We start from the raw sequence: 17205 nt of genomic DNA, 5'->3' as shown, positions 1-17205 counted from the left end.
TAATGAAGTACCTATTATTACAAAACAGATATATTTACAAATTGTTTTATTATTCTACCTATCGCAACCTCAGTGTAAATAAATGCACCTTGTTTAAGGTGTCAATATGTAAATCTCTCTTATTTATATCATCCCTTTTATAGTACCTAAGAATTTCGTTACATATCAAGACAATTTCTCAGTAGCAATTATTTCCTTCTGTTTGTATTGATGCTCAGGGGCTTTACAGGAAAACTCAGACTTTCCATAAGTTTTCTGCACGTTATTGTTCTCTCCTTTCCGTAGACGCAGTAAAACGATGGAAGTCATAAATTTATAAATGGAATTTCGACTAGTTGACAACGATTTTACAGAACAGCTGAAAGCTCGAACAAGACCGAACGGTTATCCACCGTTTCAACCGAAAGCGGCTGGAGAAATGTTTTATCGGGATACTTCAAATATCAACCAAAAACAGTTCCGGTTAAAACGGTTAGTCTCAAAAGAATACGACCTAAGTCTACAGATTTTCAAACTCTGTGCCAACCCAGGGCTTATTATATCCTGATCAAGCCTGGAGCAAAAAAGAGAGCGAAAACCGACTAGTATTCCTTCTCTGTCTGATGCTGAATGATTATAAGACTGAGTTTCAATCAGCATTTAAAAAGTCACGGTTGACAAACCACCTTTCCGCCGATATTGTACGCATTTCGTGCTTTGCGTTTAATGTGCGCCCACGATACCATTTATGGCTGCAATATCATTGCCACGTTATCTTGATTTTCAACTGTTACTCAGCAAAAATATCCACTGCTTTTGCGTTGCTTGTTTGCGAAGTTGCTTGATTGCTGTTCGGTTGCTCCGGTAGCTTTGGTTCATGATTTATGTCTGAAATCGGCGAAGCTGCTTTCTCTACTTGAGTTGTGTCAGCGGCGACAAATCGCTGTGGACCGGAAGTGACGAGAGCTGCCTGTCCAAACCTTTCGCGTGTTTTAGCTCGGATGTAACTCTTTCCTTCTACGTCATCGATGCTTCGTTTTACACCCATACCCAGACCTCGGAGATTGTCACGAACTTCAACAATTACCTGCGAAAACGGATTTAAAGTGGTTTACATTGATTGAAAAATGCAAAAACTAAGCCAGTTGTCCCATTCAAACACTACTTCTAACAGAAACAAATTCTTCATCAAAAAATCAGAAATCAGCTATTGTTCATTATTAAACAAATTGACGCGATGCCCATATGTGGTCGGAATGTCTTTGTTATCAGTCATCCGTACATAACAGACGTTTGTAAGCTAGTGTGCTGAAGAAGAATTGTACGATATTTCGCAGTGCGCTGCACAAACATAGTTAAGCCTCGATCAAACGGTCGTGATAGTTGATGATAGTTCGCTGCTTCCAACTATCGTTCACTATCATATTGACTATCATGTTTGCGATCAAACGCTCCATGATAGTTGATGATAGTTTGTCGAAATCACGCAATGCGCTCGCGCATTTCATTTTTGCTTTTCTCGATCTCAACTCCACTATCATTCGGTGCAGAAATGTTTTCATGTTTTTTCCTTGTTTCCGATGCTTTCACGCCATCTCTTGCATTTGGCAGTGATATTTTCAGTGCTTTCTCGACGCTGTTTTTACTATTCTTCTTCCCACTTACTTTCTCGTTTTCAGCTTCACTATAGTCCAAATATTAATCTAAATTTCGGTTTTCTTCTTCGACGAACGATAGAATTTCCTTTGCGGAAGCCATGAATCTTGGATTGAGCCCGTCTTTGACTGAACCACTGACCGATAAACTATCATCCCCGCGATCAAACGGTAAAAACTATCATCAACTATCATGTCGAATTTGAGCACGTCCAAACTGCATGATAGTTGATGATAGTGCATGATAGTTCGTGTTCAAACGCGCGTGATAGTTGGAACTCTCATCAACTATCATCAACTATCATGACCGTTTGACCGGGGCTTTAGTTCACCTTACGAAAATACTTTACAGCCAATCAAACAGCGTGTTATCTGACCAAACTTATATAAATCAGACATTTGCCTAGTTAGCTTTCTACGATTAAAACACAATACTTACTGGTTCCCGGCGACCCGCTCCCTCTCGTCCTAGTCCCTCTCCTTCTTTCCAACCCATCTTTTCCAACATTTGCCGTCCAACATTCCCCGTACTGATTGGTCTGAAAACAAACATATCAAGTGAGAACCTGCACAGATGCTAGCATCTTTTTAAAGGTAAAGGAACATTCTAAAGAACTAGGATGCCATTGCAAGATCAGTGTATTCCAAGACAATTAAACACAAGTGAACCATTCTAGACTTTGGGAACACGCTCTTAAACTATTCTAAGAAAATCGCGAACAAAGAACAAACAAAAACAATGTTAACGTGAATATCAATGGAGCATAAGCGAAAATGTTTTCGAACCGTATAAAGAATTCATTTGCTTTTGGCGCACTTAAACTCGGTGAGTTGGAAGCTCTCGCTTTAGAAATTATAACTTTATGTTTTTAAAGAGACGTCGATAATACGAGCAAACAAAGACAACATTTGACTTCCGGTTGTCGTTGGTGACTTTAAAGTGCTCCCTGATGCGCATGATAGACTACATCGGTTGACATGACGATGCCGCGTGTTAGTCACGTGAGTTAAATAGCTGCACTACAGAAAGGCAAGGTGCGTTATCGGCTAACAATTACGAGTAGATAGACGAGGACGGGTTATCGATTTAAGTGAATACATTACCTGTGAACCGATGAAGGAGCATCGTCAGCAATCACAACAGGAACATCACTCCCGACTTTTGTACGTCTAACCATAAAAAAAGGCATAGGAAATTATTATGAGGTCAGAGCTGAAACTTTAGAAGCATTCTACTTTGACAACAGAAAAAAAGGCTGAAATGCGGCCAGTTTCGTTAATCTCTTCCGAATTTTATTGTCCAATAAAAAAAAAAACTCGAGCACTTTGATCAGACTTAGTCAACGTGTCGCTAAAATGGCATCAACCTTTTACGAAAGAGAAACGTGCATCGGCGACACACAAGAATAAGGATATGTCGCGTGAGGTACTTTCATAGCAACCTGGGTTCAGTCAATTGTAAGAAAACGTGATTCAGACCGAAAACAATCAGCATACAGTCAACTCTCTCTTAACGGACACCTCTATAAGACGGGCACCTCTCTAAGACGGACAAGGGACACTTTGAAATTATTAACGGACACTTGAGAAGTGTTTTTCATCATGCTTTATTGTTGAAAATACTTCGAAACGTCGTATCGACCTAAAGCAAAGTTAGTCAGCGCCCTAAGGATACGTCTATACCAAGCTTACTAACCAGAAATAATGACGCTTTAACGGATTACTTCTCTGCTTACGTGTATGGGCACTAAAGAGGTCGTTTTCTACTTACAGTATTACAGTTTGTAGCTCTCAATTTTTGCTTTAACAAGCAAATACGGCCTTTTATTATTTTAGTCTTGTTGCAATTAGTAAAGGTTTGTTGCATTGTGCAAAGGTTTAGCTTTATTATCTCAGAATTACTGGTGTCACGTTACCTCGACTCTCTACAAAACGGACACCTCTCTAAGACGGACAGTTGCGCCGGTCCCGAAGGTGTCCGTCTTAGAGAGAGTTGACTGTATAAAGGGGTCAACCCTTTTACTTCTGAGGCAGGGGGTTGAGTGATCTGGTGTGGGCGTGATTTTTTTTTTAGCCAACTGTACATGCACGAATTTTTGGGGGGACGATGGTCTTGCAGGTTTGTTTTTTTCAAAATCACCTAACCCTCTCCTCAGAGGTAAAATAGTTGGCCCCTAAGTGGAGAATTGGAGAGAGATCAGGAGTCGCTGCTTTGATTGATACTAACCTGACCACAGCACGATCTTTGTATTTTCCAGCAAGAGTTGTATCGATCGCTGGTTCGCAGTACGAAGTTTCCTGAAACAAGCCATAACACATAAGCAACCTTTTCAATCGATAAATTTTCAAACTAAGAGAGATTTTTGTTTTAAGCAAGGTGAGATCGCTGGACCCTGGATCGAGCTGTCCGGGTTCGAGCCCTTGTGTTCTTGGGCAAGACATTTAACTCACAAAGTGCCTCTCTCTCAACCCAGGTGTATAAATGGGTGCGAAAGACTAGCATACCAATCAAGGAGGAGTAGAAATACTTTTGATGCTACATCAAAATTGATGCTGCTCCGGCTTGATGGACCACTAGGCCCGAACGCAGACTTTAACTTGCTATCACTTGTCCTGTACTGATGCAAGTATCGACTCTACGTCCTTAAAAAAACAGAAGTGGCTCACCTCTAAGGCGTACGCCCTTTTGATTCTCTTTAGTTCTGACTTTCTCTGCTCTTGTACTGACAATGAATTCAATGATCTGTCTCCTTGAACTACTTTGGTGATACAGACTGCGAAACAAATAAAATCAAACAATGTCAATCAGCCAAGCAACCAAATAAGTAATCGACCGACCGACTGAATGAATGAATCAACCAACCAATCTCTCAAATAGTAACTGAATCAATTAAACAAACAAACAAGCAAACAAACATACATACATACAAACAAACAAACATATTTGCTTGACCAAATCTACGTGTGATTCTGAAGTGAACGCTGTAAAAAAATCGAATACGTTTTCATCGTTCACTTCACGGCTCGACTCATTCTCGTCCCCATAGCCCTTTTTCGTTTCTCTTAGCCGGCGGGTCCGTGGCACGAAAAACGGGGGCGTAGAAGACACAGCATTTCAAGTCCTAGAATCGAAGACTCCCGGTCTTCATGTATGCAGACATGATGTTCCAAAAGAATTTATGATAGTCATTGCGTTTTTTACTTCCGTTCAAGGATTCTTTGTTTCAAACGGCCAATCAAAAAAGGTCGAATTAATTCGAAAATCCTATATCCCCAGAGCCCTTCTTTTCTCGTGCCAAGGTCCCGCTGGCTAAGAGAAACGAAAGGGCTTTGAGGAGGAGAATGGGCCCGACTAGCTCCAGCTCCTCACTTTGCGCGGTCTTTGACCACCGACCCGGAAGTGACGTATTTGGACGGCTAAAACGAGGTAAAGAAAATTCGATTTCTATTTTTTTCCAGATGTTCACATCAAGATCCCATGTAGATTAAGTCAGACAAATAAAACAAACATGTCTGTCATATTAACTATACCTTTTCACTCTACAATGAACGAAAGACTATTTCCTAGATCTTTATAGTTGAAACCGTAGAAACGCGCAGCTTTATTAAAGGCTCGTTGACACGAGCAATTTTTATGTGGCAATTTTTGTGACAATTTTTATTTGCTCGTGTAAAGGAGGAAAATTGGCCAATTTTTATGTGACAAATATATTTGTTGACAAGCTGGCGTGTTAGCTTTTATGTAACAAATAAAAGTTGTCATATACGAAAAATTGCTCGTGTAGACGACTCATCGCACCAACTTCAGAATGCCGAGAAATAATTGCTGTGTCATCTAAACGATCAAATATATTTGTCACATAAAAATTGCCCGCGTAAACCCGGCTTTAGTTTTAAAAGGGTTCAAGGCTGTGAAGAAAATAGCGTTTACCAAGCAGATGACACTTTATAATGCAACGAGCCTATGTAAGTTCTCCCTAATTTATTCAAATGCTTGCATAAATTATGACAGGCTCCTAAGGGGCAGCAGGTGTGTTGGCATTTATTTATACGAGAAGCAATCTAGAATCTCTCTAAAATTTTTATGTACTGACATGATTGCACGAAGCAAAACAAATTTATTGTGAAAAACCGTCGTTATCAACAATCTATTTTGGACAACTATTTGCTTTTTAACGAATAACGCGCTTTTAGTACGAAAGATAATTAACAATGAAAAATTTAAAATGCAAGAGGGCAAACCGAGTTTATTGGGCCTTGTTTTTACGGATCTTTATGTTTACAAGCTTGGTGATATCCGCTATCATGGTCGTTCTAAAACTTAAAAAGAACTAGTCATTTTACGAAAGTCGTATTCTTGAATGGCGAAGTCGTATTGACTTTATAACATTTAATAAAAATCGTATTTTTTCATCGGTTTAAGTTCCTTAAAACCTGATAAATTCAAATGCTATCGGTAAACAAAACAAGTCCACCTGCCTGGAGTTTACATAAGCGATAAATGATTCATGTCTTTGCCAATTTCCAGACAATGAAAGTTTGTATTTGTGCAAGATATCATTGGCTGATATCTGCTCTCTTCGCCTAACTCATATTACATCTTCTCAGCGGTAGCTTCTGTTTTCCTTGGCAACGAAGTGTTTAAATGCCTCGGTCATTTAGCATACCCTCGCTTTATGTTAAGTGATTAAGGATTTCACGTATCTGCGAATCGCTCGATAGATAAATTTCGCTGAATCATAGCGAAGTGTGCCTACTTATCTTACGGACTGAGGCATAATATTTGAAGTTAACTTGCCTTCGAAAGTCGAACTACATTGAACAATTTATGATTTACTAGAACTTCGAACCTTCACTGGGGATATATCAAATTTGGAGCGCTCTCAAAAACACAGACAAAACTACAAGGCTCTAGTCAACTTGACCAGGTATAACTATAATTATATATTGCTTTAATGTTGTTTTATCATTTTATTTTATTTAAAACTTTGACGATTTTTCAGCGCAAGGAGGAGTACGTAAAGCACTTGAATTAGATACAAAAATAAAATAAAAACGAAAAATGATTGACGTGTTCGAGTAAGCTTCTATTTAGTGATATATTTGTTTCGCACTCGGAATATATTCGTATACAGAAAGGGAAAGTTTTGACATTTTGACAGTTTCTAAATTGGAAACTTCGTGTATAGACAATGATAATTCAACTACATCGCAGCAATTAAGTAGCGTATTGAAGTTAAAGTTTAACGCAACGGACCATTAAAAAAGTTATTTTTGCTTTATTTGTATTTTAAACAGCTATGTCAATAAAGTACCCCGTTCAAGTAGACTGCATTAGGCAAGTGCCACATTCAGCGCTGGAAACAGAAGGCGAAGTTATCACCGAAGAACTTGTGCCTCCAGAAAAGATATCAGAGAGTAGTGATGGTGAATACGACACGGATTTAGAAAGCGAGTTTGCAGAGGACACCGAACAAGACAACAAGCAGGGAAAGGGGCATTACCTCACGGCTTGTAAAAATCTTGGCTTGATCCCTTGTACGCCGTTCCTTCGACAGCTTGGCAAGCCCGAAATGAATTTAAAACATTATAACCTCGGCTCGCTAGGAGCGGAGGCGGTGGCCGTAGCACTGATGCAAAACACGCAGGTTTTGACATTAAACATCGCTGATAACGCCATCAGCGCGGACGGGGCTATTTACATCGCCAAGATGCTGACAGAGAACCCGTTCATTACAGAACTGGATGTGTCGCAGAATGACCTGCGCACACAAGGGGCGTATGCCATGTCGGAAATGTTAATGGAGAGCACCGAACTTCTTGAGCTTAACCTGTCCAACAACGGCTTTCAAGAAAAGGACGCGGAGCCTATAGTGGAAGCCATGAAACAAAACTATACACTAAAATCGTTGAATCTGAGTCACAACCGCTTCTGCGAGCTTGGGGGACAGCTGCTGGGACCAGCCATAGATGCAAACGTCGGATTGGAATATCTTGACTTGAGCTGGAATCACTTACGAAGGCAAGGAGCCATTGCCATTGGTTACGGGCTGCGAACCAACTGTGCTTTAAAATTCCTGGACTTGTCATGGAATGGTTTTGCCGACGACGGCGCGAAAGCCATCGGTGAAGCCCTTAGCCAGAACAACACTTTGAACGAACTAGATATTTCCAGTAATCGAATTTCTGTTGTCGGGGCGAAGCACCTAGCGAACGGTCTAGCTCAAAATTCAACACTGCAGATCTTGCGAGTTGGTCAGAACCCGTTTCAGAGCCAGGGTGCCTACGAGATTTTAAGCGCCATAGCCAAGAACAAGGAAAGCGCCATAGAAGAGTTGTACTTCGATGAAATTCCAGTAAACGCAGAGTTTGAAGAGTTATTGGAGGACGTACTGGACGAGCGAGCTAATCTGAATGTACAGTGCGGAACAGCCATGAGAGGAAAAGACAGAGTGAAAAGAATGAAGAAAAAAGTGGTGAGTAATGAACAGAAAGAGTCACAATGTTTTATTAAATTGATGTGGTTCCAAAGAATGAGCGATACAGGCGCAATCAGACTTAATAAAACGATGTTCAGTCAGATAATGATGCCCAGGATTGCATGCTAACGCTAATAAGATGCACGATACCAACGCATGTATATCCGATTTTAAATTATAAAGGTACAAACACGTTTTCGGTGTTCAGTCTGTACGCTCGTCAAAATAGGAAACTTTAGACTTTCTGAAAGTTCAGTAGAACCTAGAGAACGAAAACAACTCGAGAGTAGTAAGCTCGCCAAATGAAATGATATAAAGTCAAGTCAAGTGAAGGGGAGGGAAGTAAAGTAAAGTACTAGTCAAGGGAAAGGAAGTGGATTGTAGTTAAATGAAATAAAATGAAAGGAAAGGAAAGGAAAGGGAATGATTTTGACCACCAATTTAGAGACAATACTTTCATAAATCTCGGGGAAAAACACATTTCCACTTTCCAAGTTTTCGGCGGAAAACGAATGGTAGCCGCGACGGACGCAGCATATGATGGCAGAAACAACTGAAAGCCCGTAACTGATGCGGCACATGCACATTTTGGCGGGAAACCACTGAAATTCAGTGACCGCCGCCCATTATGGAGGCAGACTACTGTGTTTATTCCGTCAGAAGCATCCGAGTGCTCGATCATTTTCCAGCTAAAGTAATGAAAGCATAAATACTCCTGCGCGCCCCACATCGCTTGCAGTCAAGTGTATTATTTTAATTGTGTTTTACATTTTCTTACAGGACGTTCTCAATTTGCTGTTGGAGTACATAGAACTCAGAGGTCTTCGAGTGGTGGACTTCTTTCGTCAGCTGGACAAAGACAACAGTAAAAAGATCTCAAGAGCGGAGTTTATGAACGGCGTCAAGAAAGCCGGCATTCCCATGACAAGAAAGCAACTCAAAAAACTGGTGCGAATTCTGGACACTGACAATGATGGAAACATCGACTATGGAGAGATGATCGCCATTAAAAAAGACGAAGTGTTCGACTTTTATCACAAGAAGAAAGCGTACAAAAAAGACGACCCACTTTTACAATCCTTTAAGAGCGCCCAGCAAAAGAAGCCCTGACAACATGTATCGGTTACAGAAACTAGTTTTAAGTACAAAGAAGTTAATATATGGTTTACACAATAAGAAAAAAGGTTCAATTTTTTTATGATGAAAGCTAAATATTAACTTATTGCTTATTAAAACATGAGGGTATCGTGTCTGCCGAACTTTGGGAGCTGACCCAGCACATAAAGCCTGTCTACTACATGAAGATCGGAGCTGGTGATTACTTTAAGAAGTATATGAACGTCTATAAGAAACCAGTGCACAGGAAAGATGGCCCACATTTTGAGTCCTTTTAGAACAAGCAGCAAAGCACAAAGAAAAAAGTCAACTGTAAAAGTGTATTAATAAAAACAACCCACTTTTACGATACATTACAAACGTAAATCAGCAAATAAGGACCAATAATAAATACAAAATCAAAATAATAATAATTAGCCTCTGCTAACTCTTACTAAACTTTAACTTACTTTACAATAAAATCCCTAAACTTCTTAACTTGGTCTTCTGCATCTACATTTGTACAGCACACATGCACATTTATATTGCAAATCAGCCTTTTTTACAATGTTTGACAACATGAACAGTGTTTGAGATAATAAAGACATCACTGTCGGTCAAGTATTGTTGGTTACTTCATGTAAACAAGAATGAAACTCCCCCCACAGAAAAGAACCCCTATTGACATGTACCTTCATCATCCAAAGCACATGATGTCCCTTGATGTGCCTGGGACTGTACTTGACCAGGCTCACAGGAATCGCATGTTTGTGTCCCTGGGTGGATGTGCAGATGTAGTGTAGTGCTTCCCAGTGCAAGCTCATCTCCGTGAGTTATGACATGTTGCTCACTCTTTTGCTTGCTCTGTAATGTCAGACAAAAAAAAAACCAGATGTTTATAAAATACTAGAAGAAAAAACAGAAATATTGATATTTTTCTAAAGAAACAGTACAACCAAATTCACATAACTGTGTCAAATGAAATCCACCACAAACAGTAAAAATAATTAACTAATAATTATTTTAACAAGCATGGGTGTTGAAGGGGGGGGTAGGGGGGGGGTAGTTTACTTTGTTGCTGAATTTTATAGAATTATTTAAAAGAATCATAATCATATTTATCACAAACTGTTGATACCTCAGAGAGTCGCATTCCATTAAGAAACGTTCCATTTCTGCTACCAATGTCACAGATGAAGAACTGACGTCTTTCTTTGTCAAACTCAATCTTACACTGCACCTGAAGGAATTTCAAACCACAATAGTATTTACAGGGTATTATTGCAGCAATGAAACTGTAAACAGATTATTTAGGAAATATGAAATTCAAATTTTATACACAATAAAGTATAGGTGGCTAAAATACCTTGCTGACTTCAACATCCGGGATTCTTATAACATGGGACATTTCTTTCTCTCTGCAACAGAAAATCACATGATCCCTGAATTGGATTGTATTGGGACATGATTTTACTGTTCCAGACAAGATGTTTTCTCAAGTTCCATTTAAATCATCAGTCCTCAATGCCTATTTCTTCTCATAAAGACAAAATCAACTGCATTAAGAAACTGACTTTTTCCTTTACAGCCTGGAAAACTAATTCCAAGAACTAGTGATATCTCTACTGTAAAGTCTGTGTCAAGCCTAGTGGCCCATACAGTCTGGAGTTTATCCTGGTTTCTTTAGCATGAAGCAACTAGAAGTATTTCTACTTCCCCCTGGATGGGATGCTAGTTCATCACAGGGTTACCCCCCGCATTGAAATGGCTGGTACACATTTATACACCTGGATAGAGAGAGGCACTATGAGTAAAGTGTCTTGCCCAAGAACACAACACGATGACCTCAGCCAGGGCTTGAACCCGGACCGCTCGATCCAGATCCAATACGCTAACCATTAGGCCACCACGCCCCTCCCCCCGCACCTCTACTGTATATCAGGGCTGTCATTAAGGTGGCTCGACCCAGTTTTCTTCTAGCGATACCTAACAACTTTGAAACCCTGATACTTAAAGGGATTGATGTCAATGACAAAACTACTACATCACATGCATTACACATAGACTGAACTTCAATATGATATAAATTTTTGGGCGATCAGAATGAATATCACGTGGCAATGACGTCACACAGGGTTTTGCTTTTAATCGATTTTTAGGCGGTAACCGCATTTTCTATCGAGATCCTCCACGCTACGTATACTTTGGGTGTTTGCCTTCATCTCAGTGGAGTTTCATCGAAATCTACAAGAGGAATTTTGAAATATCTTGGAATTTCTTTTTAGATGGTATAATTTATGCGTAAAATAAAGCCAAGACTTCATATAAAGAAATTTGCTTCTTTTTTAGGTTTAATGAGAGGATTTAGCCCCCATTCCTTTTAGAAATGTCCTATATACTACATCCAAACCTTTAGAAGAAAGAAAACTTGCGCGATTTCGAAATATATGAAATATATGAATCATAGTGAAGCTCAATGATTACCTCTATTTACAAATTTTCCGCCTACTTTCACAAAAAAGCGATTATTTCAAAAACCTGTCGATGAATTTTTTCCAAATTTTTTCAGGGTGACGAATAATCAGTACACCACACAATCCCAAAATTTCATGCTCATTGAAAATATCTAAGGTTGTCTAAACTAAAAGCAAAATTGAGTAAACATTGAAGCGAATTGTCGAAGTTTTGAATAATTTTGTGCTCTGGGATTTCCTATTGTTTCGATTTAAACACAACATTGAATTCCTGTGCACCACGCGTGTAATGACCACGCTTGGCTACCCTCCGAAAGCTTTTCGAAATGGTTCGGAATATGGTAATATTCTCATCGAGTTCAAGTAAACAATAACGGGTAAATGAATACATTCCCAACTGAAGAAAGCAGTCACACAACACCAAACTCAAAGCCGGTTATTTTTTATGCCTCCTCGGTCATTTAAAAAAGTAAAACGGACAGAAAATAGACTTCACGTATTATAAGCAAGCTGAATCTGGCGTCCAGAATTTATTAGAAAAGATTGTTTACTTGTTGCATTTTTAAGTTCAACTGAAAGAAGTGGCAGCACTTCAATACGAGAAAAAACCTAATCTTCTTGTTCTTGGCATTTTTAACTTTTATCTCAGCCAAGACGTCGACCCAACAAGAAAAGCTAATGCGTGACAATTTCTTTTCCACTGTTCCATATTTCGGAAAGATTTCGGAAAGCTTTCGGAAGGTAGCCAAGCGTAGTCATTTCACGCGTGGTGCACAGGAATTCGATGTTGTGCTTAACTCAAAACAAAAGGAAATCCCAGAGCACAAAATTATCTCAAACTTGGACATCGCTTCAATGTTTACTCAATTTTGCGTTTAGTTTAGACAACCTTAGACATTTTCAATGAGCATGAAATTTAGGGATTGTGTGGTGTACTGATTATTTTTCACCCTGAAAAATTTTGGAAAAAATTTATCGACGGGTTTTTGAAATAATCGCTTTTTTGCAAAAGTAGCCGTAAAAATGGTAAATAGAGCTAAACATTGAGCTCTACTCCGATTTAGATAATTTCATATATTTCGAAATCGCGCAAGTCTACTTTCTTCTAAAGGTTTGGATGTAGTAAATGGGACATTTCTAAAAGGAATGGGGGCTAAATCCTCTCATTAAACATAAAAAAGAAGCAAATTTCTTTATATAAAGTCTTGGCTTTATTTTACGCATAAATTATACCATCTAAAAAGAAATTCCAAGATATTTCAAAATTCCTCTTGTAGATTTCGATGAAACTCCACTGAGATGTAGGCAAACACCTAAGGTATACGTAGCGTGGAGGATCTCGAGAGAAAATGCGGTTACTGCCTAAAAATCGATTCAGAGCAAAACCCTCTGTGACGTCATTGCCACGTGATATTTATTCTGATCGCCAAAACATTTATATCATATTGAAGTTCAGTCTATGTGTAATGCATGTGATGTAGTAGTTTTGTCATTGACATCAATCCCTTTAAGTATCAGGGTTTCAAAGTTGTTAGGTATCGCTAGAAAAAAACTGGGTCGAGCCACCTTAAGTTTTGATGCAACCGTAACACTTTGAAGTAAAGTAGTGTTACTGTACGATGAATTGAAATGAGGTTTACCAATAAAACAGAACTTCGTAATTTAAATTAAGTGGTGTTTAGCGGTCGTAAAAAAGAGAAAAACTTTCCCGCCAAAACTAAACTTGAGTGCGCTCGTCAATTGCGCGATGTTTGCCGATGAGTACTGAGACATTCAGACTAGAAAATGGAGTTGGAATTTCCAACTTTTTCGCTTTATTTAGATTTTGAAAATTTAGAGAATGAAACTCTAAACAAACGAGTGAAGAAAAGGCAGAAGAACTTGGTAAAAGTGATGAAGACCTAGTCAACACAATTTGCAGACCTTGCAAGCATGGCTTTAACAGAGCGATAAATATAACCCGAGTTTTGGCTGAATTTGGGTACGGTAAATACCTAATCGTACCTTTTTGGTACGCTTCGGCTGCATATCAGGCTCGTTTGGTCTCGCCATGGGTATTTTGGCTCGACTGCGTCTCGCCAAAATACGAACCATGGCTCGACCAAACTCGCCTGATATGCAGCCGAAGCGTACCAAAAAGGTACAATTAGGTATAAAAACAAGGTACAGTACATATCAGTGTTCTGTTATCTTTTTCTGCAAGGAAAGACTAAATAGCATATCATTCCTGTATGACTGCTATCAGATGTTTATTTCCTTACCTGCCAATTGTTCCACCAGTGTATGTCACTATAAACAGGCTTCCCACTTTTATTTTGGAACCTTTGATTACAATTGCCCTGATACAGGGGAACTGTACCTCTGTAACTGAACACAAACAAATAAAATAATATGTTATCATAACCCTTTAATGAAGTCAAGATCCCCTTCATTTAGACCATGCCGCAGAAACAAACATTACAAATTAAAATAGCAGTTGCTACACTGCTACAAAATGTATCTGTTATCCAAATAGAAGTGTAACAGCTCTCGCAAGCTTGTAATTCTACTAGCCATCTAGTACAGCAGTTGCTATTGTTTTAAGTGCTAGGGGCATTGTTCCTGTTATTTGTTTTGTTGTTCTCCCAAAGGGTAGCAAGCCTTTCATGTGAGACCTCACGAGAGCTGTTACCCGACCCTGCTTTTGACCAACAGATAAACTTTACAAGCCAATTTTTTTTTCTGTTTGCTTGGGCACTGTACCAGGGAGCCGGGCATGTATATGAACCCATGGCTCAACTTCCTTTTGATTATTTTTATTGCCCTGAAGAACTACAGCTTGTACAAGTCATGTACAATGAATAATCCATCAGTGGCTCAAGATACTAAAAACGATTCCCAACAGGAGCAGAACCTATGACCTTACTTTCCTGCACTGGCGACATTCTCCATGTGGGGTCTACATGTCGGCCATAGGAAATAGAACTCCTGCTGCTCAGTGGTGGAGGGTGTGACCAGTGCATGGAAGTCTTACATTTACAGTGGTTCAATTTTTATTTGGAAAGTTTGGGAATTTTTGGGGCAAGTAGGTTGTGTCACTGACTGATTATCTTTCTCAGACTTTCTTTTTAAAGAATCTTGTAACAATAACAGTGGCAATGACAATGACGACAATGATAATGATGATGATGATAGCAGACCTTCCAAATCCTTATCATTTTCTTCTTCATCACTGCTGCATTCTTCACCACTCTCTTTTTCCTGCTTTTCTTCTTTATCGTCTTTGTGTTCTGCTACTTCTTTTTGATTACTGGATAAATCAAGTTTGGAGTGAAACTTGTAAGTGGCACTTGGTTCATCATAATAATAGTAAGTTCCAGTAGTGTTCTCATAGTAAAGGTGACTATTCTGAAAAATTAAAACAAAGAGTTATTGAATAATATCAATTATTATTAAAATTGTTATAAGCAACATACATGTAACAGCCCTCCAAGTGTTTTTTTGTCCTTACAGTGGCCATTTGGGCACCAACTGCTTAAGTTTGATCGCCAGTGAAAAATTTGAGTCGCTAAGTTAAGCTCACGCTTTCAATCCTCCTTGCTGGTGACTTCGGTTCCAATTTAGTTGCCACCTCTAAAATTTTAGTCGCCATGGTGACTAAAATGGTCTTAACTTGGAGGGTTGATGTAATGACCACAAAATTTTATTCTCCCATCTACACTGACTGCCAATCCACAGGAATTTTGTATGGATATTAAACATCATGGTCTGCTTATATATGGCAAAAATATTGACCTTGTTTATCAAACAGGCTTCGCTGTTTAGGAAGGAGGAAGGAGAAGGAAAAATGATGACATTGATTACCCAGTGTCACAGCAGTAGAACATGGCCTCAGTCAAAATTCTTTTATGTCAATACTCTAGCCATTTATACTACTGGGCAGAGTAAGACACTGTCAAACAGTTCATTAAAAAAGTCATCACTCTTATTTGCACCAGGTGTGCAATTCAGAGACCAGTACAATAACCCATTGGGCCATTCTATTATTTATCTGTATGACTCCCACCTTACAGGTTAGCATGCATGTCTGTTAATTTTGTTTCTTCAACTTACTGGGTCATAATAGTAACCAGTATTCCAGTCATAGTACAGTCCTGTCCGTTCATCATACACAAATCCACTTTGGTTCATAGCATCAGAAGCTGCTTCTTCTAATGATGTTCGAAGGTCCTAGAGAGGTGTTATAAAACACAATTATTACATTTTCTTAATCGAATATGCTCTTGCACTTAATGCTCACCAGATGTTTTCTGCATTGTACTCCTCTGTTTCCTAAACTAATATAGTCAAAAATAATATTTAATAAATATTCATTTCAGTATAAAAAAATTATGTGATTTCTTACCTGGGCACCAGAAGAGTCTGACGGTTGACTGTCTTTCTTTTGATTGAGACTTGAAGCTTCCGCATCTAAAAATATTAAAAAAAGATAAAATCAGAATGATTGTATGTGCATATTTTCAGTTTATATTAGCTTTGTACTCTAAAACTACAGTGTTGTCAGACTACACTCCCATCTCCCCAAACACCCTCCCCTACTGCCCCCCCCCCCCCCCCCCTTCCTGAAAAAAAAAATCAGACAGACAGACAGACCACAGATGAATAGACAGTCAGATAGGCAGGTGGACACACAGTTGCTTATCCATGTAAGTGGGTTGATAGGCGAGCAAGTGGGCAGGTGGAGGGAAGGACAAAGGAATATACAGGTAGGCATAATTTTGCATGGACGGCCAGGCTGACAGACAAACAGACGTATCGACAGTGGCAGAAAAACAAACAAATCCAGAAATCAACTTACCACGATTTTTTTCATCAGTCCGCAGAGCATCACTGTTTCTCTTTCTGCTCTCAGCAGACTTCTTCCTCTCTTCTTGTAGCTTCTTGCTCAATTCCTTCACTTCACTTTTCAGGTTGTCTGCATTTCTCTGCGCGCTGTCTCGCTCGAACTCAACCCTGTGAAGTTTCTTCTTCACTGCATCAAGCTCGCGTTTCAATTCGTCTATTTGACTGTTCAAGTCGGCGATTCTATCATTTTGCGCTGCAGCATCGTCGGAAACTTCTGTCGAATTTTCCACTTTGCCTTCCTCGTCTTCCATTCGAAACCATCTGGTGTACGATCTACAAAGAACACATACAAAACATGTTGATGTCTGTTCCAAACTCCGCCATGACGTTCTTCGTTAATATTAGCTTGCCACATTGCAAGCAAAAACCGCCACTGGCGATATAAGATTTCTTAAACTGCTTTAAGCTTTACTCTAGCAATGACCAACGCTATTTCCAACAGGGAGAGGCTTCACGATTTTCAGATGAAACGTTCTAGCCACTTTCGTGTTTTTGTTGAATGTTGGCGGCCATCTTGCAATTGATTTGGACCCAGACTGCTCACGGTTCCAGGAATGTCTGTCTAAACCTCATCCTGGAGACGAGGTTCGGCCATAGCGGCAGGTGTATTCATTATTCAAAACCAGTGAATATAATTCA

At 39.3% G+C, this 17205-nt stretch overlaps 2 protein-coding genes across 3 annotated transcripts; one reads left to right on the top strand and one right to left on the bottom strand.

Annotated features, from left to right (window-relative positions):
• Nucleotides 1–40: 40 nt before the first annotated feature.
• Nucleotides 41–17108, bottom strand: LOC144656101 (uncharacterized). 2 transcript variants are annotated; one of them, XM_078516335.1, is made up of 14 exons: nt 16979–17093; nt 16520–16839; nt 16067–16131; nt 15775–15891; nt 14862–15069; nt 13944–14049; nt 10575–10626; nt 10347–10448; nt 9901–10072; nt 4302–4408; nt 3862–3932; nt 2739–2804; nt 2074–2173; nt 41–1066 (listed from the first exon to the last, which is right to left on the bottom strand). In XM_078516335.1, exons 2-14 carry the CDS (start codon nt 16815–16817, stop codon nt 770–772), a joined length of 1761 nt encoding a protein of 586 aa, XP_078372461.1. In that variant the 5' UTR covers nt 16818–16839; nt 16979–17093; the 3' UTR covers nt 41–769. The 2 variants fall into 2 exon arrangements, with proteins under 2 accessions (XP_078372461.1, XP_078372455.1); XM_078516329.1 differs by having other exon boundaries at nt 16520–17108.
• On the top strand, nt 6319–9825 carry LOC144656157 (uncharacterized). Its single transcript, XM_078516391.1, has 3 exons — nt 6319–6562; nt 6933–8110; nt 8894–9825. The coding sequence occupies exons 2-3, from the start codon at nt 6935–6937 to the stop codon at nt 9221–9223; spliced, it is 1506 nt and encodes a 501-aa protein (XP_078372517.1). The 5' UTR covers nt 6319–6562; nt 6933–6934; the 3' UTR covers nt 9224–9825.
• Nucleotides 17109–17205: the final 97 nt, after the last annotated feature.

The sequence above is a fragment of the Oculina patagonica genome, chromosome 1 (genome assembly GCF_052425735.1).
Source record: "Oculina patagonica isolate OP01 chromosome 1, crgOcupat, whole genome shotgun sequence".
Classification (NCBI taxonomy): Eukaryota; Metazoa; Cnidaria; class Anthozoa; order Scleractinia; family Oculinidae; genus Oculina; species Oculina patagonica.
This window is presented reverse-complemented; position numbering and strand designations above follow the sequence as displayed.